This window comes from Anopheles gambiae, chromosome 3 (assembly GCF_943734735.2).
Source record: "Anopheles gambiae chromosome 3, idAnoGambNW_F1_1, whole genome shotgun sequence".
Classification (NCBI taxonomy): domain Eukaryota; kingdom Metazoa; phylum Arthropoda; class Insecta; order Diptera; family Culicidae; genus Anopheles; species Anopheles gambiae.
Window position 1 is genome coordinate 9,653,337 of NC_064602.1, and position 21,582 is coordinate 9,674,918.

Sequence of the window (21,582 nt, forward strand, 5' to 3'; positions counted from 1 at the left end):
CTCTGCTGGCAGGGGAAACCAAAAACAGGTTCCTTCCACCATATTCCAGCATTACCATATTTCTGTGTTTCTCTCATACCACACCTCGCTGTTCCTCTCTCTCTCTCCGCGCCCCGGCAGGTCAACTGTATACTGCGAACGAACGAACACACGCAGGAGTTTTTCGGCGGCTCGGTTAAAAGCTACGACTCGAACCAGCTCGCCTCGAACTCGCCGATCGAAGACTCGCGCAGCGAGGCGAGCTGCGTCCACACGTCCGGTTTGCTGCTGGGCATCTTTGACGGTCACGGCGGACCGGCCTGCTCGCAGGTCATCAGCAAGCGGCTGATGCGCTACATCGCCGCCTCGCTCGTGCCGCCGGACGATCTGCGCCAGCACGTGCTGAACGGTGCGCAAAGCTTCTCCTTCCTGAGCTGCCACAACGATAAGGCAAGATGCGGCTAGTGCCCGTTGACAGGGCGCTTTGGAAGACACAAAACCATGTGTGTGTGATACTAATTTCTCCCCGTCCCACCGGGGGCTTCTGGACTGTTCATTGCAGCTAGAGTTTGTGAGCGAAATCAAGGAGCTGTACGAGAAAAGCTTCCACCAGTTCGCGAACGAGCTGACCAACACGACGTTGGCCGGGTTTCAGATGCACCAAACGCTCGAGAACGCGTTCATCCGGCTGGATCAGGATCTGTCCCGGGAGGCGATCGAAATGCCCAGCCTGCGGACGATGTCGGTGGCGATGAGCGGTGCCGTGGCGCTGGTCGCGCACATAGACGGCCCCCATCTGCACGTTGCGTCGGTTGGCGATTGTTCGGCCGTGCTCGGTACCGTCACCGACACCGGGCAGTGGATGGCGAAGAAGCTCACCAACGAGCACAACTCCGACAATGTGGGCGAGGTTCGACGCTTGCTAAGTGAACACCCTGCCACGGAGCGGGATACGGTGATCCGCGGTGAACGGTTGCTCGGTCAGCTGGCACCACTGCGTGCGATGGGTGACTTCCGCTACAAGTGGTCACGCGAGCAGCTCGAACAGCTGGTCGTGCCACAGTTCGGGGAGCAGGTCATTGCACCGTACTACCTCACACCGCCCTATCTGAGCGCGTGCCCCGAGATTACGCATCACATCCTAACGCCGCGCGACAAGTTCCTGATCATCGCGAGCGATGGCCTGTGGGATACGATGAGCGCCATGCAGACGGTGCATCTGGTCGGGGAGCACATGTACGGGAAGGCGTTCCTGCAGCCGCTCACTCTCCCCAAGCAGGACATTACGCTCGGGGAGATCAGTCAAATGTTAACCACTCGAAAGGCGGGTCTGCAGAAGAAACCGCTCGATCGCAATGCGGCGACACATCTGATCCGCAACGCACTCGGCGGCACGGAGTACGGCGTGGAGCACTCAAAGCTGTCGCACATGCTGTCACTCCCGCAGGACATTGTGAGACTGTTCCGGGACGACATTACCATCACGGTGGTGTACTTTGACTCGGAATATCTCCGAAATTGTCCCACTTGATGGCGGGAGGGTGAAGGTCCCCCCCGTGAGACGGACAGTGCTTCATAGGAAACCGCCGGAAGCATTTAAAACACACACACACACACACTCAGAGACAGTTCAATGTCGACAAAATGGTAAAGGCTGGCCCCTTTTTCCCGCGCAAATTGTCCTACCGCTCAACTCAACAAAGCGTGCCCGTGTGTTCCTGGTAACGCGTTGTGTGTCCTAATGAATCATTTTATCGCAACAGCGTTACAGCAGAGAACGCACACACTCACATTAGGTGCTTGTTTTTCTTTATTCCCTTGTATTTATGTTTCCGTTTATATGTTTTTTTTTTAAAGGAATTTAAAGGCCAATGAGTTGATCAACACGAATCAATCAATCGAGACCTGCCATGCGGTCGTCCAAAGCCGGCCACAGTGCAACGACGGCGCATACGACGAATTTTATTTTACGGATGTGCAATTTGACGTGAATTTATTGCATTGTTTTAAAAGATTTATCTGTTGAGTTCTTGAGTAGTTAAACGTGAATAAATTAAAACTAGTTCCGAATGTTCCGCCAACTCTGTTTTCGGTCCCCCTTCTTTGCGCCCAACTTCATCTTCCGAAACGTGTTTAGTAACGGATTGATGTAATCCATCCATCCAACCATCCCTTCTTCCCGGACACAAGTGAAGGTCACACAGGTGTGTGTGTCCCCATGATCGGGAGAGCCAAGCCAAAAATGAGCTGAAAGTTCGAATCAGTAATCCGTGCTTTGGAGAAAGTGATCCCCGTAGAAGGTGGCACCACTATTACGCCATGCCGGCTCAATTCATCGAGCACTCCCCTGGCGGTGTGTTACTCAACGGTGTGAACGGCGTGGAAGAAGAAGATGCCACACACACTCACACACACTCAAGTGCACAGTTCCGGTTGATAATCCGGTGGACACAAAAGACGAAAAAGTGTGTTAATTTGCGCGCTATGACCGAACCTGTTTGGCCGTTTAAAATGTGCCCTAGGAGTGGTTTGGAGGTGTGTACCTCCAGCCCCCTGAAGGAGAAAAAAACCCCAAAAGGTGCAAAAGTAAACAGTAGCCCAAGAAACGGGCAGGTCTTTTCGCTCGAGTAACTCTAATGCGGGCACGCCACGGATGATCGAACGTGCGATCTCCCACCGGAGGCGTGTTTGCGTTTGTCCGATCCGAATGCCGATGACGTCGGCTTCAGGTAGACCCCCCCCCCCCTACCCTCCGTTATGGAGAGGGGAGCATGGGTACAGGAAAGTGAAAACCAAAACATAACCTAATTTCCAATTGCACCCCCCTTTCCTCTTGGTCCGATCGATCGTGCAATGAATTCGGTATATGCCGTAAGACCTCGGGGAAAGGGGGGGTTCGTCATCAGTGTGCCAAACGGTCCGATCCGCGTGATCGGAGCAAACAAACACAGGGGGGGGGGGGGGGAAGACGGTGCGCGGATAACATTGGAATATTTAACGCCCATTTCCCACAGCACAACTATTTGCATGAATTTATAAAACAAAGTTACTTAACACTGAAGTTACTTACGGGAAATTGAATTCCGGCGCACGGAGAGCGACCTTTTCACTTCGCACACTTGTTGGGCAGCGTGCAGCATGCGCTACTAGGATGATTTGAAGACGGGATCCACCTTCAAAACACTTTTCCAGAAATTCACCCTTGACAGTTGTCAGCTAGAAACAGTGACTGACAAAAAAAACTTTTTACTATTTTATAGACAGTATAGAAAATCAATTAAATTTTTCGGAACACATTAATAATGTTTTTACAGTAATTACAAACTATTCTTTAAGGTTTTACACTTTTCGTGCATACAATATTTTGTATCCTTTTTTTTGTCCATACCTGTATCAACTTTCAAACCCGTATAAAACTCCACAGCTCTAGTTAGCTCGAACCCAATTTCCGGAAACACCTCTGGAAGTCATTTCCACATTTTCAATAACGAATTCACACAGTCCAATCTACGGATCATCTTCACCGGTGAATTGGCAAAAAGGCAAGTTTGCGTAACACTATCCCCGCTAAGCCTAGTTGGTCATTAAGCCTTCGGATATCAACAAACACCGTTCCCTCCTTGCCATCGGTATGGGATTTAAGCAAATCATCATAAAACGGTGCTGCCGTTGCCTACCATGCCAAGGCGGAAAAGGTCGCCTTCGCTTTGGAACATTGGACGCTCTTAAACGCATTTGCAAGTGATTTATCTTCCAGCGGAATCGTACGATGGAATAATCAGAAAGCACCTGGAGACGACTTCCATTTCACATTTGCCGTACAATCAACATTGAATTTTGCATAAGTATGTAAGACCTTTCCGGTTGATTAAATGTAATCAACGTGAGGCTCCCTATCCTATCCTATTTGCAATGAATAATTGAAGCTTTTTGTGCGTGTGTGTAAAGACTGATCGCGCGATCGTTTTCCTGCAAGCTTTTCCAACCCTTCAAGATGATCAGATGACCTTTCTTTTCCGAAAATCCATTATTGATCACCTGCAAAGCAAAGGAACAACGTACTGAAGAGGATGGATTTTAACGAAATTAACACTCGTATGCCACCAAAGCGTCCCAATAATGCTCGTCCACGTACCTTGCGTATGGACAATAAATTACACAGCCAGCACGATTGTTGTTTGGTTGTTTGAGCAAACCAGACACCGGGACATGCATACCAAAAAACCAATAAACAAATCAAACATGAGTTCCCCTTGCTTGGAACTAAAATACACACGACTCGCGGTATCGTCAGGGAGCACCAGCAACAGCATCTCGCGGTTTTTGGACTGCCGATAAATTTAAATCAAACAAACAACACACACACGGCATGGAGTGTCTCGGCAGCAAACCGATTCCTCCATCCCATAAAGCCCCGCACAGGTTTCCAGAAGATTCGTAAAACATGCGGGACATTAATTTCGCCCAGTCAAACGTTGTCACGCGAAGCTTTGCTCTTAGTGGCTTTCTTTTTTCTGTGCTCGATCTCTCTGTCCAGTGCTATTCCCAGGAGGATGTAGTTTATGGTTCTGACCAAAACACAGTCACAGAGGCATGTCCACAGAGCACTCCATAAACGGTCATTGCCTTGGTCATTGCTTCCTTCCTGGTGAAATCAATAAATTAACAACAGCTGTTTTGTGTGAATGATAAACAAGTTGCAGGACGACAAATGCAAACTTTATAACGGATTGTTTTTTTTTGGGGAGGTGGCCACACATTTCCGAGAGGGAAAACGGCAATAAAACACGGGCTGTTCCTGGTCGAGACTCCCAGACTTTAGGACCTAGTGCAATATGCATAATTACAAACAGGTTTTACAGCGATCTCCGAAATTGCAACTCCAGTTGCCCACTTTCACCACTTTCGGAAAGGGGCGTTTGCTCCAAATTCTTCCAAAAGTGTTCACAATGGAAGGTAGCAACTTCCTACTCCGTGAGGCTATTCATGGGTAATCATGGTGGTTTTATTTTTAGCATAGAAATAACCACATCAGGCCCTATTCAAGAATGTTGTTATCGCATAACGCGATGACACCACCAGCAGAAGCAGAAGAAAGAAAACCGGATTCCAACCCTATCAAGCCCGATCAGTACCTTCAGAAGCGCCACCTATCTAGCAGGGTGTGACGCGATATGAGCAGCATTCCAGCGAGCGATCTTCTGCGTGTGTCGCACACGCTGATTTCTTGCTAAATCAATTAAATATTCAAATTATCTTCATCTTCTGCCACTGCCACAGAAAGATCTCGAACGTCTTGCCGGTAAACCGGATTAACGGAGGAGGGGGGGGGAGCTGACACTCCCCATTGGGGCCGATCTTTTACTATCCAAATGAAAACGACATCTTGGGGAGGAGCGCACCCTATGGTCACATAGTAACAACAGATAAACCAGCGTCATTGACCTTCTCTCTCTCTCTCTATTGGAGAGCTGCCCTTGCGAATGATTTTTAACACAAGTTTCCCAATATCTTCCCAACATCTCGTTCATAGGTCCCAGCGATGGTACCCGATTGCCTGCGGACTGCTACTACTCCTTGCCCTAGCACACACCACCACGGGAGCCGACCTGAAGGAACGGGCCCGTGCCGCACTGCTGCTGGAAAAACCGAACGGCCCCGCCAGCTGCCAGGTACAGACGCCTCAGCCCTGCCCGCCGAGCAAGTTCCGCTCGGCGTCGGGCGAATGTAACAACTTCAACCACCGGTACTGGGGTGCGCGGGGTGATCCGTTCATCCGATTGCTGCAACCGGATTACGCCGACGGTCGCCTAAAGCCTCGCACATCCGTCGGTTCGCATGCACTGCCCACGCCCGACGCTATCGTCAATCAGCTGCAACGCTCGGTGGACGAGAAAGCCATCCATCCGCACATCACCGCCATGCTGCCCGCCTGGGGACAGCTGCTTGCGTACGATCTGGTGCAAATACTGTCACCCAACTCACGCTACCGCTGCTGCCGCAATCAAACCGAAGAGACGGTAGAGGATGTGGTGCAGTGCTACGTGCGGATGGGCGAGGGCTGTCGCGAGTACAAGCGATCAATCCCGTCGCACGATCCGACCAGCTGCGAGTTTCACTATCGCGATCAGATGAATGCCGCTTCCGGGTTCTTGGACGGATCGGGCCTGTACGGTACGACGGAGAAAGAAATCCACGCGCTAAGAACGTTCCTGAACGGGAAGGTAGATACGGCCGCGTGTCTGCGCTGTAACGAACCCGGTGCGATCGGTGCGCTTCACACGGTGCTGCTGAAGGAGCATAACCGCATTGCCGAGCAGCTCGCAAAGCTCAATGCGGAATGGAGCGACACGACACTGTTCTACGAGACGCGCCGCATCGTGATGGCGCAGATACAGCACATCACGTACAGCGAGTTTCTGCCCATCCTGCTGGGCAGCCAGATTACGAACAACCCGGACCTGCGGCTGGAGAACGGTGGCTACTACAGTGGGTACTCGAGCGCCAACCGGGCCGGTATGTTTGCGGAGGTTGCGGTCGGTGCTGTGCCAGCCTTCCTGACGATGCTGCCACCGGACATGTACAATGATTCAATGTCGGCCGAGATACTGCTGTCTTCGCCGGCGATGCAGCAAACGTTCATACCGGATCATGCGAGCTTCAGCGATGAGTGGACACCGATCTCGCTGGCTATTCAGCGTGGACGCGATCATGGAGTGCCGGCATACCACAAGGCGATCAATCTGTGTGAGAAGCGGTTCGGTAAGCCGTTCGGGGAGAAACTCAGCTTCGAGGACATGCAGTACTTTGGGCTGGGACAGGGCAAGCGCGAGGTGCTGGAGAGCATGTACCAGTAAGTATTGTGAACTCCTTTTCCCCGTCTCACCTTGTACTAAAATTCCCAAACTCTGTGTCTCCCTTCCAACAACAGAGATCCGGAAGATATCGATCTTCTCATCGGTGGGCTGATGGAAACGCCCGCCCTGGGCACGGTGTTCGGACCAACCCTCACCTGTCTGATGGCGATCCAGTTTGCGAACATGCGTAGCAGCGATCGGTTCTGGTACGAGAATGATCTTCCACCGTCCTCACTGACACTGCCCCAGCTGCAGGCGATTCGTCGCGTGACGCTCTCCGGGCTGCTGTGCGAAACGAAGGACGTCCAGCGTGCCCAACCGAAGGCTTTCATCCGCGAGGATCCGTACCTGAACGCACGGCTAAGCTGTGAGCAGGTCGCTGGATTGGATGTGTCTGCCTGGCGCTCCGAGCAGGACGATGTGGTGGAGGAGTACATGCAGGAGGAGCAGCCGACGCCGCCCGAGTTTGAGGAGTTGAACATGGACGTCATCTCGAGCGCTATCAACAAGGCCAAAACGAAGCTGAACGAGCGCAAGCGCCAGGAGTACGAGGCGTGGGTACGACGTAAGTATTCTCTTCTGGATGATTTCATTCATTGATGGGAGCTCTGATACAAAACTGCTCGATTTCAATCCTGGAATCAATTCCGTAATCCGAATCGGATCAGGAATCGGATCCGTAATTGGATTCGGCTTCGGAATCAGTTCCGCAAGGGAAATCGAATTATTATTCAGTTTCGTAATCGGAATCGTATTAGGAATCGGAATCGGATCCGTGATTGGATTCGGATTCGGAACCAGTTCCGGAATGGGAATCGATTTAGTAATCAGTTCCGTATTCAGAATCGTATTAGAAATCAGTTCCGGAAATGGAATCGGGTTTGGAATCGGAATAAGTTCCAGAGTTGGATTCGGATTCGGATTCGGTTTTGGTATCGAAATCGGATCCGGAATAGGAATTCCAACTATTGGGATGTTTTTTTTTTTAATAAATGTTCTTCCACTTCACCTACAGAGGGAGGCATCGATGCCAAGTCCCCGGACGGTACAGCCGCTTCCTTCAGCAAGGCGAACCGCAACGCACTGATCATCGCCAACACCTCACTATTCTACGAGCTGGCCACCAACGAGATCGTCAACTCGCTGCATACGTAAGTAGACGATCAACCCTGACCTTCAGCTGAAGATTAACCTCCCTTTTCGCGTGAACCTCCACAGCCTGCGACGTCGCAAGCGTCAAGTGTTCGATAACAATCTCGGTGGCTTTGCTAGCGACGACTTCAGCAATGCGCTCCAGAGCGTGGACGTCAATCAGTTCATTACCGGGTCGATCTCGCCCATCAATCTGGAGCCGCAGTGCGAAAACCTGGAAGCACCGTGCGACACCACGACACCGTTCCGCACACTCACCGCGCACTGTAACAACCTACGCAATCCGGAGCTTGGTCAATCGCTTACCGTGTTCGCCCGACTACTGCCACCGGTGTACGATGATGGCATATCGCAGCCACGATCACTGTCTGTCACAGGGGCACCGCTTCCGAACCCACGCTCCATCTCCTCACTGATCCATCCGGACATTTCCAACCTGCACACGCGCTACTCCCTCATGGTGATGCAGTACGCCCAGTTCCTCGATCACGATCTCACCATGACGCCCATCCACAAGGGTTTCCACGAGTCGATCCCAAGCTGCCGATCGTGCGATTCCCCACGTACTGTGCACCCCGAGTGTAGTCCATTCCCGGTGCCGCCGCGTGACCATTACTATCCCGAGGTGAACGTCACGAGCGGTGAGCGACTGTGCTTCCCGTCGATGCGATCGCTGCCCGGTCAGCAGACGCTAGGTCCTCGCGAGCAGATCAACCAGAACACGGCCTTCCTGGACGCGTCCCAGATTTACGGCGAGAACGGGTGCATTGCGAAGAAGCTGCGCGGGTTCTCCGGACGTCTGAACTCCACCATCCATCCGATTCAGGGCAAGGAACTGCTGCCGCAGAGCCCGGTACATCCGGAGTGTAAGTCCCCCAGCGGGTACTGCTTCATTGCCGGTGATGGGCGTGCCTCGGAACAGCCAGGCCTGACCGCAATCCACACGGTGTTTATGCGCGAACATAACCGCATCGTCGAGGGACTGCGCGGTGTCAATCCACACTGGAACGGAGATCAACTCTACGAACAGGCACGCCGTATCGTGATCGCTCAAAACCAGCACATCACGTACAACGAATTTCTGCCCCGTATTCTCAGCTGGAACGCGGTGAACCTGTACGGGCTGAAGCTGCTAGCACAGGGCTACTACAAGGAGTACAACCCAACCTGCAACCCATCGATCGTGACGGAGTTTGCGACGGCCGCCTTCCGCATCGGCCATTCGCTGCTGCGTCCGCACATTCCGCGCCTGAGCGTGCAGCATCAGCCGATCGATCCGCCGCTGCTGCTGCGCGATGGCTTCTTCCGCACGGACAACTTCCTGCAGCCCGGGCTGGTGGACGAGATTTCGCGCGGCCTGGTCGCCACGCCGATGGAAACGCTCGACCAGTTCATTACCGGCGAGGTGACGAACCATCTGTTCGAGGATCGGCGCATCCCGTTCTCGGGCTTTGATTTGATTGCACTCAACATCCACCGTGGCCGCGATCATGGCATGCCGTCGTACAACAACTACCGAGCGCTTTGCAATCTGAAGCGTGCGCAAACGTGGGAAGATCTGGGGCGGGAAATTCCACCGGAGGTGATTGCCCGACTGCGCCGTATCTATGCGCACGTCGATGATATCGATCTGTTCCCGGGCGGCATGTCGGAGCGACCGCTGCAGGGTGGGTTGGTGGGACCGACGTTCGCCTGCATCATTGCGATCCAGTTCCGGCAGCTGCGCAAGTGCGACCGGTTCTGGTACGAGAATGAGGATCCGGTGGTGAAGTTCACCGAGCAGCAGCTGGCTGAGATTCGGAAGACGACGCTGGCGCGCATCATCTGCGAGAATCTGGACGTTGGCGGGGACATGCAGCGGGCGGCGTTCGATCTTCCCAGCAACTTCCTGTAAGTTTCGGCGCTGGTTTGAATGATGTTTTAAGATCCTCGCAACTAACCATTGCTTCATGCTCTCCATCTTCTTCTTGTAGCAATCCACGTGTGCCGTGCAACTCCATGCCACAAATTGATCTCAGCGCGTGGAGAGAGAACGTCGTCCAGGGATGCCAGATCGGCGGTAAGAACGTGAACGTCGGCGAGTCGGCCTTCCCGTCGCCCTGCACCAGCTGCATCTGTACCAACGAGGGAGTAAGTTGTCTGCAAGTTCCCAGAGTGTGTGTGTGTGATCCCCTTTCACTAACGTGCTCTCGTTCCTCCTTCCAGCCTCAGTGTGCCTCGCTGCGCATTACCGACTGTGCCCAGCTGGCCCGCGAGTGGCCCCGCGATGTGATCCTGCGGGACGACGTGTGCAGCGCCCAGTGCGGGCTGGTGCTGCAGAATGCCGGCACTCCTCAGGGCCGCAACATCCCGATCAGCTTGCGGCCACCTCCTCAGCGCATTGCACGGTCGCGCATCGTGCAGCAGCAGACCGGCTCGGCACCGTTCACGTTCCAGGGCTTCCAGTTCCCCGATCTGTCGCAGTTTATCGGCTAGAGAAGGTCCCGGATGACCCAGTGGACTTAAAAAACACTGTCCGGTGTCCAAACACTTTTGTACATATTGAGCGGCCATAATTGATAGTTTCCTTTCTTATTTCCGTATTTTTTTTTACCATATATTTTATTGTGAGGAATTCGTTCCTGGTTTCAGGACCAACGTTATCTATTTACCAACTGCCCACCATGTCCCCCGATGGTGATCTCGCGATGAAGGATCACACAGGCTCCTGTCTGTGTGTGTCTGTGTTTCTGTACGTCTACTATTTTATTACTATCTTCCCTCTATTTTCGCCTTTTCGCCTCTTGGCGCTTTCCTTAAGTTATGATCATCTTCTGCGCGACTAGGGACTAGCGCGTGAAAGATGCCACTACTCTGTCCCCTACAGTGAGGTGTTGTTTTAACCTCCGATAGAAATCAATGTAACGTTAAAGAGCAGCAGAGAACGAAGAACGAAGTGCGTGCGAACGAATCAGCTAGTGATGATAGAAAAAGATACATGTAGTTCTATATATTTACGATTTGCAGGAGCCGGAGTTCCGTTTAGTAGTGTCTCCCGTAATGTTGTTAGTCTCGTCGGGAGAGGGGAGGGCGAACGATGTGGACGACCACTTCACCTCATCTTTGCTGGGGTGTAATCGTCGAAAAATCCGTATAATAAAGAGTAATTCAACAAAAAAAGCATGTGTCTGCGCGTGTTTTACCATTTTTTCAGCATCTCTCGGACCTCGTTCAGGGTGAAACAGTCGGGCAAGAGAGATTGTGCCCATTCGATGGTGGGCGAATGAAACCCGAGTGTGTATTGCAAAGCAATCCTGACCACAGGTAGTACCGGGCTGACTTTCCTCAGAAACTTCAAAGTCGAATGAAGTGAAGACTTAGCCATCTCGTTGTAACTGTAGCTGGTAGATTGGCTACGGGGAAGACAGATCGAATTTACGACAAAGAATCAATGAGAATTTCTCTCAGTTTTCCCTGGAAGAGACTTTCTTGCCGGGCTTACTTACGTGCGTGATGACCTTTTCGATCTCATAGGCACAGGGAGCGATAAGCAAAAGCACGATACACAGTAGGGTGAGCGTGCGGAGAACGTTTCGGTTTATTTTGTGAACACTTTTGCGGAACAATTGCGAAAGAAAAGAACACGATATGGCGGAGTTCGGCAACAACAAGGGAACGCAAGATTACCGTTGATCAACCGCACAGTTTGTCCGCCTACTTTGATCTTGACGAGAATACACCAACTGTCAAACGGTCCAACATGACGTTTCATGCAAACCAAGGTTACTAGAGACACTACCAGACGGTTTGAGTGGTGAATGGAAGGATTCCACCAAAAAGTATTTTATTTTATTTTGTTTTAATTATAGGTATTAACTTATCTCCTTGTTAGCAGTATCAAATTCGATTGATGAGATGTGTTCTGCTTCGATTTTAGGCATTAATCAGATATCGGGTGCTTATGAAAGAACCGGATTCGATGCCGACCCGCATAAACCTACAATAATCCGAACTTTTGTGAAAAATTCGCACCTTGCCGGCCCATCGCACACACACAGCTCAACTTCACACATCCGCCCCGGAAAGCCCAAGCTGCGCGAACAGATTGCGCGACAAAAACCGGTACAGATCACGCGCATCTTCCGCACCGAAGTACCCGGTCAGCCAGTTCACGATCGTCCCGCTTGCGACCTTCGCGCTGAGCGGCTGAAAGGTAAGCGAGTACATCAGCAGACACTTGGCCACCCGCAGCTCCGCGCCGAACTTGCGCAGAAACTCGCCAATCACACGAAACGCGAGAATGATCAGCTTGATGCCACCGACCACACCGGACATCCTGCGGAAAGAAGTGCATGCTGCCATTAACGGGACTGTACAGCCACAGATTGGCCACACTGTTACTTACGCACGAGAGGAAAGCGATTCACTGAGCAGGGACACATTGGACTGGGCGGTCGACTCCTCGCCTGCTGCACTGCTGCTGGCCACCCCGCCGTAATGCATCGAGTAGCGCTTCAGTTGATTCCATTGGGCCGTTGGCACCGGTGCTGGGGATGATTCTGCGCGCACGTGTTCGATAATCAGCCCACCGTACGTGTCGTTTAGCGACTGTCCAGCGCAGGAGGTGAACAGGAAACCGACAATTACCCACAGGACGGTCATTCTCCGCCGAGCTTTGGGAAACGTTTGCCACTGTGACGACGGACTTGCTTGTGCGCACTGTCTAAGGAACACGGTGGTGCGCTGTCCCATTAGCGCGAGGCGACGGCGACGGGTGGAACGATAATAGCAATCAAATGAGCAAACAGGAAGAGGCAACAGACGGAAAGGACCAACCCGTCTGTTGAACCTTTTTTCCCCTCTTTTTGGTGCCGTTCTTCTACTGCTGACTGTACGCACACTACCAAAGAAGGATTTTTGAACTAAACGCAAAGGCAAAGGTGTTATTGATGAAGAGGAAGTTTGGTAATGATGAAGACACGATGTTGTTGCTTTGAACTCTGGAACTTGACTAAATTTATTCAGAAAAAATACTCGCTTATATACGGCAGAATTCGGGAATTCGAGCTGCACTTGCGGAAATTCGAGCTGCACGATACCGATCTACAGCAATTTGCACTGCGTAATAGAATTATGATTAAGTAAAATTTACACGTAGGTAAATTTCTTGATAGCGCCCTCTACCTTAAGAGGCGAATGAGCAAGACCTCAAAGTCTCTATAAAAATAAGTAAAACTAAACTAAACTAAAGGCGTACTAAGGGTGACGCGTTACCATTACGCTTGCCGTAACAAAAGGTATGCCCGGAACCTAACCGAGGAGGGAGAAGAAACATGAAATAGTTTTGTTCCACTTTTTTATTACCTTTTCAAGAGATTATACTGCAACACGTAACACGCTGCGCTTCCTTTCCCCGTTTCCTATTTGATGATTGGAAAGATTGATTTTCCTATTAGAATTTAAACCAGTTTTTACTTCTTCGCGAAAAAGCTCATAATGGAGCCTTGCTTCGTTTTCGGCGTTGGCGGTGTTGCCTTCTTCTCTGCCGAGGACGATTTGCCTTGGCTTGCGAGGGAAGCTTTCGGCTTGGTGGGTGCTGCTGCTCCTGCTGCCGGTGCTGCCATTTCTTTCTCCGTTCCATTGGCCGTTGACTCATCATCTTCCGAAACCATTTCGTAGTCTTTAACCGTGACTGGAAAGCAAAAAGGAAAATGGTATTACAATTTAAGACGATCATTGATGGTAAGGACCCTCCAATACTCACTCAAATATCCTTCCTCGTCGGTGTACGTTTTGGTGACCAGCTTCTTAACTTTGCCCCTGTTACGGTTCACACTGTTCGAATCGTTCTCGACCGGCTTCTCCGGCGACAGTGACGGCTTGCGGTCCTGCTCCTGCTCCTTCTCCTCCACCTCCGTCTCCATCGGCGTTTCCTCGTCAAACTCCACCAAACGTTCGCTTCGCTGCTCGACTGCGGCCCCAGCTTCCCTCCCGTCCGCTTCCTCATCGCTGGACGAATCACAAATTTGCAGCAGCCGTGATTTCTTCGACGGATTCGACGGATTCTTCTTGCGCTGCAGTAGCGGCTTTCCGGTGTTGCGCTTTTTACTTTTATCCCCGCGCTGCTTTTTGTCCTCCTGCGGGGTGCTTGGGATGACGTCCTCCTCCTCTTCCTCCTCGTCATCGGTAATGGTTCGCTTGCGGGACTTTTCCACCGCTGTCTCGGCTTTCTGCTCCTTTTTCGCCGGCTCCGGGGCAGGTGACTGGGGTTCCTGTTTTACTGGGACAGAAGTGGGTACTGGTTTCGGTGCCGTACCGGCGGGTTTGGCGGAGAAAAACGATGAAATTGATCCCTTCCCAGTGACGGCTTTTTTCGCGTCCTGTTTCTTCGGGGATTGTGTTTTCGGCGAAGCTTTCGGTGGGGATGCCGCTGTTTTGGGTTCCGGTTTTACCTGTGGCTTTGCGGGTGGTGATTGTTTTTCCTCCTTTACCGGGGGTTGTTGCTTGCTGGCCGCCGCAAACATGCTCGGTTTCGAGGGTTTCTGCTCCTGTTTGACGGGCGCGGGTGCCGGTTTCGGCGTTGTTTGTGGGGCGGTGGAAGAAGATGCTTGTTCTATTTGACGCTTTTGCGATTCCAACCGTAAACGGATCACACTGAACTCGTTGTCGTTGGATACGTTCAGCGGTCGAACGTCGGACGCAACCTCGACGGAGTAAAGCATTTTCGAGCACTTGGGGTAGGTTTTGCTGATTTTTTCCAGCTTTTCCTCATTCGCTAGCTGAAAGGAGGGAAGGAGAAGAGTTAGAAATCGATACGAAACTCCTCCTATGCACTCTACTGTCAACGTACAGTGATGAAAACGTTGCCATTTTTATCGACGCCCCTCACGACGTACTCTTTCGAGAGTTTGTTCGGCTCTTTCTGCCCATCAACCCATTTCTGCAGCACTTCCAGCGATTTTTTGCTGTCCAAGCTCCACGTGTTACTGATCCGACGGGTAGAAATCTACGGTGGAAAAGGTGGAATTTGTACAAAAAAGGACATTATTTAATCGGAAACGTAGCCCCCTAAAAAGACCTTGAAGCTTACCTTCTCGTTGGCATCGAACACAATGTGCCCTATCTCCCTTTGGCACGTTTTTAGCAGCTCGTCATCCATAGCTAAGAACACTTACTCAAACTAGAGACACAAAACGGCAATAAATCGACAGGAAAATGCTTTTTACCTACGTTTAGCTAGGAAAAGGAGCGTAACAACAAACTGCACAACGCACAAGATATTCGCGCAATTTTTCTCTCGCCCTGACGTTTCGGCTGTCAAACGTTGTTTACATCGCCCACCATACTGGATGGATCAAATGGCGTGAGCCACACGAGCGGGTACACTTTCAAATGTTCCGTTAAAAGGAATTTCGAGTTGAAAGTTGAATTACCAACACATTCAGAGCATTTTTAATGACAAATTAAACTATTTTGTAGTATATTAAGTAATACTTTTCTTCAATTCAACGTTCTTTCTTCATTTTTCACTGATTGTTCAATTCACCTACAACCACAGACGCATTTTCTTACATGAGCTGCCAATTTTATTCTTTATTAAATCCACCTGTGTTTGCGGCAAGTATCGTCATTATAATTACCTAAACGTTTCAAACCCTTCCTCAAACTGCCAATCTTACCAGACCGAACCGGTACGAACGGATCGGAACAATGCCCGATACACCCCCGATGTAGCATGTAGCTCTAGCAGCAGCTGCAGGCTTTAATATTTGCTTTAATAGTAGTTGTTTCCAATTGTAGTAAATTATCTAAACGTTTCTTGTCTCTCGTCCACTCTCGCCCGAGAGTCCTAGCGGTGGTGCAGTTGGTGAGCTGTTGGTGTTGGTGATGCGGCGTTCTAACGTTATCGCATGGTTGGTTTTTTCGATTACATTGTATTATTCTTGCCATCTTCGATGCTAGTTGGGGCGCGCCCTTACTACTTCAACGCTCGACACTTGCTGGGCGCACACGGTCACAGTCTTTTTTGCACATATGCCCAGTGGCCTTTTGCTTTCTGTGGAAGTGTGTGTGTGTATGGGGTGTATAGGAAGCTTCCTGTCAGCTACAATCCTTTCCTCGAGGAAGGTTGGGAACAAAATTTGGGTAATTTGAAGGCTGACTCTCACAACTACAAGCTACAGAAGAAGGGAGAAGGAAATACAAATGCCGCAGCACTGCCAACGGCCCCGAAACGTAATACTCTAGGCGTTCCCTGCGCTCTTCTTTTTGGTATGAAATGATCCTGGTTAGGTAACGCGCGCCCCTCTGTACAGTACTACTACCTTAAGTAAATAATCGTCCACTAAATAAAAGGATGTTTTACTGGCTGTTCGCGAGCAAATTCGTCGCCTTATTAAAGTAAATGCCCAAGCAAAGCTCCCGAGCAGCTGACGGCCAGGCAGGTGTGTGAGCAAGAAATCTATAACAGCGAAGCAAGAAAGCGCAAACGTACAATACACAGCTATACACAATAAACTACGCACAACCGATAACATTTGGCAAGGTAGGAGAATGTGGCTTTGCCAGCGCAATGGGGGGATGTGGTGCACATGCAAAAAAACGGAAGTTTGTGGGTGTGTGTATATGCCTGGGTGTATAAATAAAATCGCAAAGCAATTGAATGCACTGGGGCAGGGCTCGCAAGCCCATCGCAAGCGCCAAACTAAACCTAAAAGCTCAATCAACCCTCGCTTTTTCGCTGTTTCCCTATCATAGTAACCCTTGAACCTTTTTCTTTACCTTGGGCTTTCCCCGAACACCAAAGGCTGGAATGCTTCACGCCTCACTTTAACCAAATATCGTCCATCGTATCGTCGTGCAGCTCGGCCACCGGCATCGCCCGCAGCGTTCGCAGCGTTTCCATGTAAAACGTCAGCTCGGACACGACGACACCGTGCTGGGGCCCCCCATTGTTGGTGATGTTGTTGCGGAGAAGCTGCTCCCGCAGCTTGTCCTTAAAGTTGCGCTGCACCGTCCGGTAGATGGCGTGCACCTGCTTCTCCGGCAGGATCGGTGCGATCGCTTCGTGCAGCTTCACGAACTGCCGGCTAATGTTGCGGAACGGTTGCGACGGTACCGGCGGCCTGGCGTCCCAATTGTTCAGCTGGCCCGTCACCACGTCACACACGATCGACAGCACCTTGTTCTCGATCTCCTTGATGTGGCTGACGAAGTCTTTCTCCACCGAATCGTACCCGGCAATGGACGAGTAGGTGGTGGTGGTGGAGGAGGAGGAGGCACTCGTGGGTGGTGGTGGTGGTGTGGGCTGATGCGTTCCTCCATTCGTTAGTGGGCCAGCCGCCGATCCGGAGGTAGTGTGGTTTGCACCCGCGGGTACTGCGCTCGCGCCCTCGAGCGCCCGGAAGTGACGTTTCACGTGCGGCAACAGCCACAGGACTAGTTCGAGCGCCCGGGACACCAGCGCCAGGTTGCTGCTGGTGATGGTTTTAAGCCCCGCGACGTGTAGTGCCCCCGCGCCCAGCACCAGCTGGCAGCAGCGCGAGTTGAACATGCGCAACAGGTCGACCACGTTCCGGCCCAGCTGTGGCGCAATCACCGGCAGCTGCGAAGCGCACCGGCAGTACTCGCTAACGATCTGCACGAGCAGCAGGGCCGCACCGACCAGGGCAAACGGTTCGCCCTCCACCTTCAGCACCGACTGGGGCGGTGACGGAGCCGCACCGCCCCCGTTCGTCTGCTGATGCCCATTCAGCGCCGGTTTGCTCCAGTGAAACTCGCCGCGCGCGATGCAATCGATCATCGTTTGAAACTCGGCCGGCACCTCCGCCTGCTTCCAACGCTCACTGTCCAGCAACAGCGCCAGCTTCGATTTGCGCTCCGTGTGGAACTTTTGCGCAAACCGATTGCCCTGCGCACAGAGGGCCAGCTTCAGTGGGGCACTCTGCACGCCGCACGCCGCCAGGCAACCGTCCGCAAACCGCTCCACAATCTGCGCCAGCTGTGCAATCTGTTCCGCACTGACGGCGCTCCGCTCCAGGCTCTGGTTCGAGACGAGATTGGCGCACCGTTCGTGGCAGTAGTTGCACACGCTCTGCAGCAGATTGGCCAGCTTGCCCTGCACCACCGCATAGTCCGCCGCGGACAGGAACGCTTCCGTGTCGATAAAGCTCACATCGTCCGTCAGCCGGCCGGCACTGGCGTCGGCCGTCTGCTGCATCACGTCGTGCACCGCCCGTATGCGCCGCAGTAGCTTCAGCAGCGTCCCCGTCGCACCCTCCAGCAGCACAATCCACTCCGAGAGCGATAAGCTTTGCGCCTCCTCGCCGGCCCCCGTCAGGCACACCTCCGCATCGCCCGACGCAATCACCTCAATCACGAGCTGCTTCACAATCGCCCGCACCGTCGTGATCGCCTCGTCCCGGTACGTGTCGATAAAGTCCAGGCTGCGCTTCCGCAGCAGCCCCGAAATGATGCAGATCAGCTTGTCCTCCTCGAGCACGCGCTCCTCCCCAGTGGCGGCCGCGCGGAAGGGCCGGTTCAAATCCGCTGTCGAGTAGCGCTCAAAGTCCGTCTTGAGCATCTTGTCGATCAACAGCTCCATCTCGCACAGCTGGGAAGGCAGATGGCGAAAGCAGTGCACCCCGGTCAGCTCCTGGCCGAGTATTTCCTGCGTCGTGCTGATCAGATCCAGCGCCGCCACGTAGTCCTGCGTGCTGAGCAGCAGCTGTATCATCGGCTGCGTCTGGTGCACCGTCGACATGAGCTTTAGCTTCTCCAGCACGAGATTGTTGTTCGAGCGGATGCGCTCGGCTCGCACGACCTGCAGCGACTCGCGCACGATCATGTCGTCGATCTGCGCAATCTTGGCGCGCAATCGCTGCACATTCGCGAGCGCCTGCGTCATCTGCTCCATGATAGCGTCCTGGGACGTCATCGCGTGAAAGAAGGCAGACGATTTGTCCGCCACCTGCTTGGCGATCAGCACCTCCACGATGTCCAGGTAGTGGCTGAGCCGCTCCTGCAGCTGGCGGCTCGATTGGCGCGTCTGCTCGCCGCCCTCGGTGCCGATGCCGGCGAACGCGGCCGCAAACGTGGCCGGCCGGTGCAGCTCCAGGTGCTGCTTGAGGAACACCTCCGGGATGTCGCTCAGGCTGGCGGTGGCCCCGTTCGGCAGCCGGTCGCTCACGAGCGCCTGCTGGCTAGTGGCGTTCGCCGTCGGCACGTTCGCGATGCGCGTGTGCACCCGGTACCGCTTGCCGATGCGCTTCAGGTACGCATCGAACTGGTCCCACCGGATGTCGGCGAGGCGGGGCGACGGCCCGATCGACGCACCCTCCACGAAGCTGTCGCCCCATTTCTTGGTGAAGAAGTTCGTCTGCTTGCCCCGGCTCGGGTCGTTCAGTACGGCGGGCAGGTTTTGGGCGGCAGAAAACACCGACCACTTCACGTGCGGCTCCTTCTGCTGCGCCTGCACGTGGCACCGGGTGACGTGCGTGTCGTAGTCGCGATCGCTCACACCGTCCAACGGTAGCGACGCGCACACACCGTTGTAACCATAGCGACACACGTACGAGCCACCTTCCACCGTGCAGTGCTGCTGGCGAAGGTGTCTGAAACGACATGGCAAGAGAGACAGAGAGAAGAGGGTGAAAGTAGAGCAAACATGTAAGAAAGGCGCGTGTGTTAGCTACGGGCGATAAACGGTCGCGAGGAGGAGAGCGATTGCGCCATGCCCGTACCGAAAAACGTAACGCGAAAACGGTAAAAAACAATTATACAGATCAATTTCCTCGCAGCCTTGGGTGGGCGATAGTACGTAAGCGGCCTCCCGATGGGGTGGGTTCGGCACAATTGGTGCTAATTAACCCCAGGCCCCAGGGCGGCGTGGCAAAGTCTCTCCGTGCTATCATCACTAACGCAACCCTTCCTCCCTCCTCCGGATGTGTCAATCAAACTCGCCTCCCCATTACCTCACAAACTCGTTGGTATTTTTGAACAAAAACTGCTGTTGCTGCTGGGACTGCTGCTGCTGGTCCTGGCTGCTGGGCTGCTCAGCTGGCCGGGCCGAGACGGGGGAAAGGCAGTACTGGCAGCTTTGCCAAGGCGGTGGTTCCTTCAGATCGAAACTTCCCGAGGTAGACTTTGCCATTGGCACATATTGTTGGGAACGGGATGACCCTGCCCGTCCCGTTCAAAACACAAAACACACACACGCACACGCGCACGTCCACGAAGAGACAATGATGACGGAGCACTGGAACTCCGTGCAGCAGCCGGGTGGAATGAATTTTTCGGAACACTTTCACAATACAGCACACACACACAGACAGCACGGGTTTCTTATCAGCCAGAAACTAAACCAGGCAATCCGCGTCCGGTCTTCGGGCGCTACGTGGGACACACGGGCAAATAAATGATACGAACGGCGAGCAGGAGCATTTGGGGAAAAGTACACACACAACGTATCAAAATTCTTCAGCTGACACACCACCGATTTTTTTTTCGTTTTTCTTTTTGACAGCTCAGTGACGTGCGCGATTGTGACGAAGTGACAGGTTAATAGAGGTGAAGGTGTGACGGTACAGGTGGTACTCGGCGAATGTCTCTTTGGGAGTGAATATTTATTTAAATTACAATCACCATTCGGGATTCTTAGAAGATGGGCCAATTAAGAGCATTATGATGGTTTTGGAATTCAGCAAATGGGAGCAAAAGACATAAAAAGCAGAAGGGAATGTTTTTGTAGCCACTTTGAGGCTGAACTCAGCTATTAAGCAGCACCAAAATAATCAGGAATTAATAGAGAGAAGTTTCTTTGCACCAAAACGATGTCCATTGGAGCTGATTCATTGGGAGCAAATAGTAATTCGTTTTCTCAAGTAATTCGTTTTGTTACTTTATGTCGAAAATGTTGTAGTTGGTTCAAGACATGATCTTAGACCATTATGGATAAAGGATCAGTTTCACCAGTTTCCGAATAACCTAAGGAAAAGTTCCTGGACTGTTATAGGTTTGTGATTAGACTCAGAATCGGTATGCGTTAAGAATCAGTTCCAGGCCATCATACAAGTTCAAACATTGATTTCAGAACCGCTATGAGTTCAGGATTAGCTCCAGGACTGGCATTGATGCAGGACCAATTTCAGGAATATTTTTGATGGATCATTTTCAGCACCGGTATGAGTTCAAGACAAATTCCTTGACCGGTATTAGATTGGGATCAGCTCCAAGCACTGTTATAGATGTAGATAGATTTGGTGTAGTATCAAGACCGTTATGGGATCAGTGTCCCTGGCAGGATCTGCAAGAGTTCCAGGATCGTCAAAGAATTGGGATTAATTCTAGGACCCTCACAGGTTCAGTATCCGTTTCAAGATAGGTATGGAGTTGGTCAGGTATCTGTTCCAAGACCGATATGAGATATGAATTCTAGGATCATTGTGATGCGTAATCAGTTTCAGGACCCCCAAAGATTCGAACGCAGCATCAAGACTGATATGGATGTAGGATCAGTTCCAAGATCTGTATAGATTCAGGATCATTTCCAGAACTTGTATGAGATAAGGATAAGTTTTAGGACAGGAAAAGGTTTGAGATCAGTTACAGATCATTC

At 52.1% G+C, this 21,582-nt stretch overlaps 6 protein-coding genes across 7 annotated transcripts in view; 2 read left to right on the forward strand and 4 right to left on the reverse strand.

Moving 5' to 3' along the window:
* Positions 1-2,060, forward strand: part of LOC1277632 (pyruvate dehydrogenase [acetyl-transferring]-phosphatase 1, mitochondrial) — a 2,532-nt gene extending 472 nt beyond the window's left edge. Inside the window, exons 2-3 of the mRNA XM_061660655.1 lie at positions 121-429; positions 542-2,060. Of these exons, the coding sequence (XP_061516639.1) occupies positions 121-429; positions 542-1,510 (1,278 nt within the window). The 3' untranslated portion in view covers positions 1,511-2,060. The remainder of the gene's footprint in view (positions 1-120; positions 430-541) is intronic.
* The window catches only part of LOC1277633 (metallo-beta-lactamase domain-containing protein 1), a 98,671-nt gene extending 95,468 nt beyond the window's left edge, over positions 1-3,203 (reverse strand). Inside the window, exon 1 of one of the 2 annotated variants that reach the window (XM_061660656.1) lies at positions 3,050-3,203. The gene's annotated coding sequence lies outside the window, so the exon portion shown is untranslated. The remainder of the gene's footprint in view (positions 1-3,049) is intronic. The other variant, XM_061660657.1, reaches the window with a different exon arrangement.
* The window catches only part of LOC1277631 (uncharacterized), a 27,422-nt gene extending 16,275 nt beyond the window's left edge, over positions 1-11,147 (forward strand). Inside the window, exons 3-8 of the mRNA XM_061660654.1 lie at positions 5,513-6,832; positions 6,911-7,401; positions 7,852-7,987; positions 8,055-9,878; positions 9,962-10,118; positions 10,194-11,147. Of these exons, the coding sequence (XP_061516638.1) occupies positions 5,513-6,832; positions 6,911-7,401; positions 7,852-7,987; positions 8,055-9,878; positions 9,962-10,118; positions 10,194-10,463 (4,198 nt within the window). The 3' untranslated portion in view covers positions 10,464-11,147. The remainder of the gene's footprint in view (positions 1-5,512; positions 6,833-6,910; positions 7,402-7,851; positions 7,988-8,054; positions 9,879-9,961; positions 10,119-10,193) is intronic.
* LOC133393847 (uncharacterized) lies at positions 10,548-12,825 on the reverse strand. Its single transcript, XM_061660658.1, has 3 exons — positions 12,373-12,825; positions 11,474-12,303; positions 10,548-11,380 (listed from the first exon to the last, which is right to left on the reverse strand). The coding sequence occupies exons 1-2, from the start codon at positions 12,717-12,719 to the stop codon at positions 12,033-12,035; spliced, it is 618 nt and encodes a 205-aa protein (XP_061516642.1). The 5' UTR covers positions 12,720-12,825; the 3' UTR covers positions 10,548-11,380; positions 11,474-12,032.
* A 127-nt stretch (positions 12,826-12,952) lies between these two features.
* LOC5668260 (DNA polymerase delta subunit 3) lies at positions 12,953-15,286 on the reverse strand. Its single transcript, XM_001688950.2, has 4 exons — positions 15,058-15,286; positions 14,818-14,973; positions 13,732-14,746; positions 12,953-13,659 (listed from the first exon to the last, which is right to left on the reverse strand). The coding sequence occupies exons 1-4, from the start codon at positions 15,124-15,126 to the stop codon at positions 13,439-13,441; spliced, it is 1,461 nt and encodes a 486-aa protein (XP_001689002.2). The 5' UTR covers positions 15,127-15,286; the 3' UTR covers positions 12,953-13,438.
* A 244-nt stretch (positions 15,287-15,530) lies between these two features.
* On the reverse strand, positions 15,531-20,506 carry LOC1277628 (vacuolar protein sorting-associated protein 54). The gene is made up of 2 exons (XM_061656954.1): positions 19,940-20,506; positions 15,531-19,579 (listed from the first exon to the last, which is right to left on the reverse strand). Exons 1-2 carry the CDS (start codon positions 20,116-20,118, stop codon positions 16,792-16,794), a joined length of 2,967 nt encoding a protein of 988 aa, XP_061512938.1. The 5' UTR covers positions 20,119-20,506; the 3' UTR covers positions 15,531-16,791.
* Between the last annotated feature and the right edge of the window lie 1,076 nt (positions 20,507-21,582).

Coding starts and splice junctions, on each gene's coding strand:
- LOC133393847 (XM_061660658.1), bottom strand. CDS start 12,719: ATGGGACAGCGCACCACCGTGTTCCTTAGACAGTGCGCACAAGCAAGT. Junction 12,304..12,372: donor GAATCGCTTTCCTCTCGTGC/GTAAGTAACAGT, acceptor TTCTTTCCGCAG/GATGTCCGGTGTGGTCGGTG.
- LOC5668260 (XM_001688950.2), bottom strand. CDS start 15,126: ATGGATGACGAGCTGCTAAAAACGTGCCAAAGGGAGATAGGGCACATT. Junction 14,974..15,057: donor TGTTCGATGCCAACGAGAAG/GTAAGCTTCAAG, acceptor TTTCCACCGTAG/ATTTCTACCCGTCGGATCAG. Junction 14,747..14,817: donor ATGGCAACGTTTTCATCACT/GTACGTTGACAG, acceptor CCCTCCTTTCAG/CTAGCGAATGAGGAAAAGCT.
- LOC1277628 (XM_061656954.1), bottom strand. CDS start 20,118: ATGGCAAAGTCTACCTCGGGAAGTTTCGATCTGAAGGAACCACCGCCT. Junction 19,580..19,939: donor AATACCAACGAGTTTGTGAG/GTAATGGGGAGG, acceptor ATGTCGTTTCAG/ACACCTTCGCCAGCAGCACT.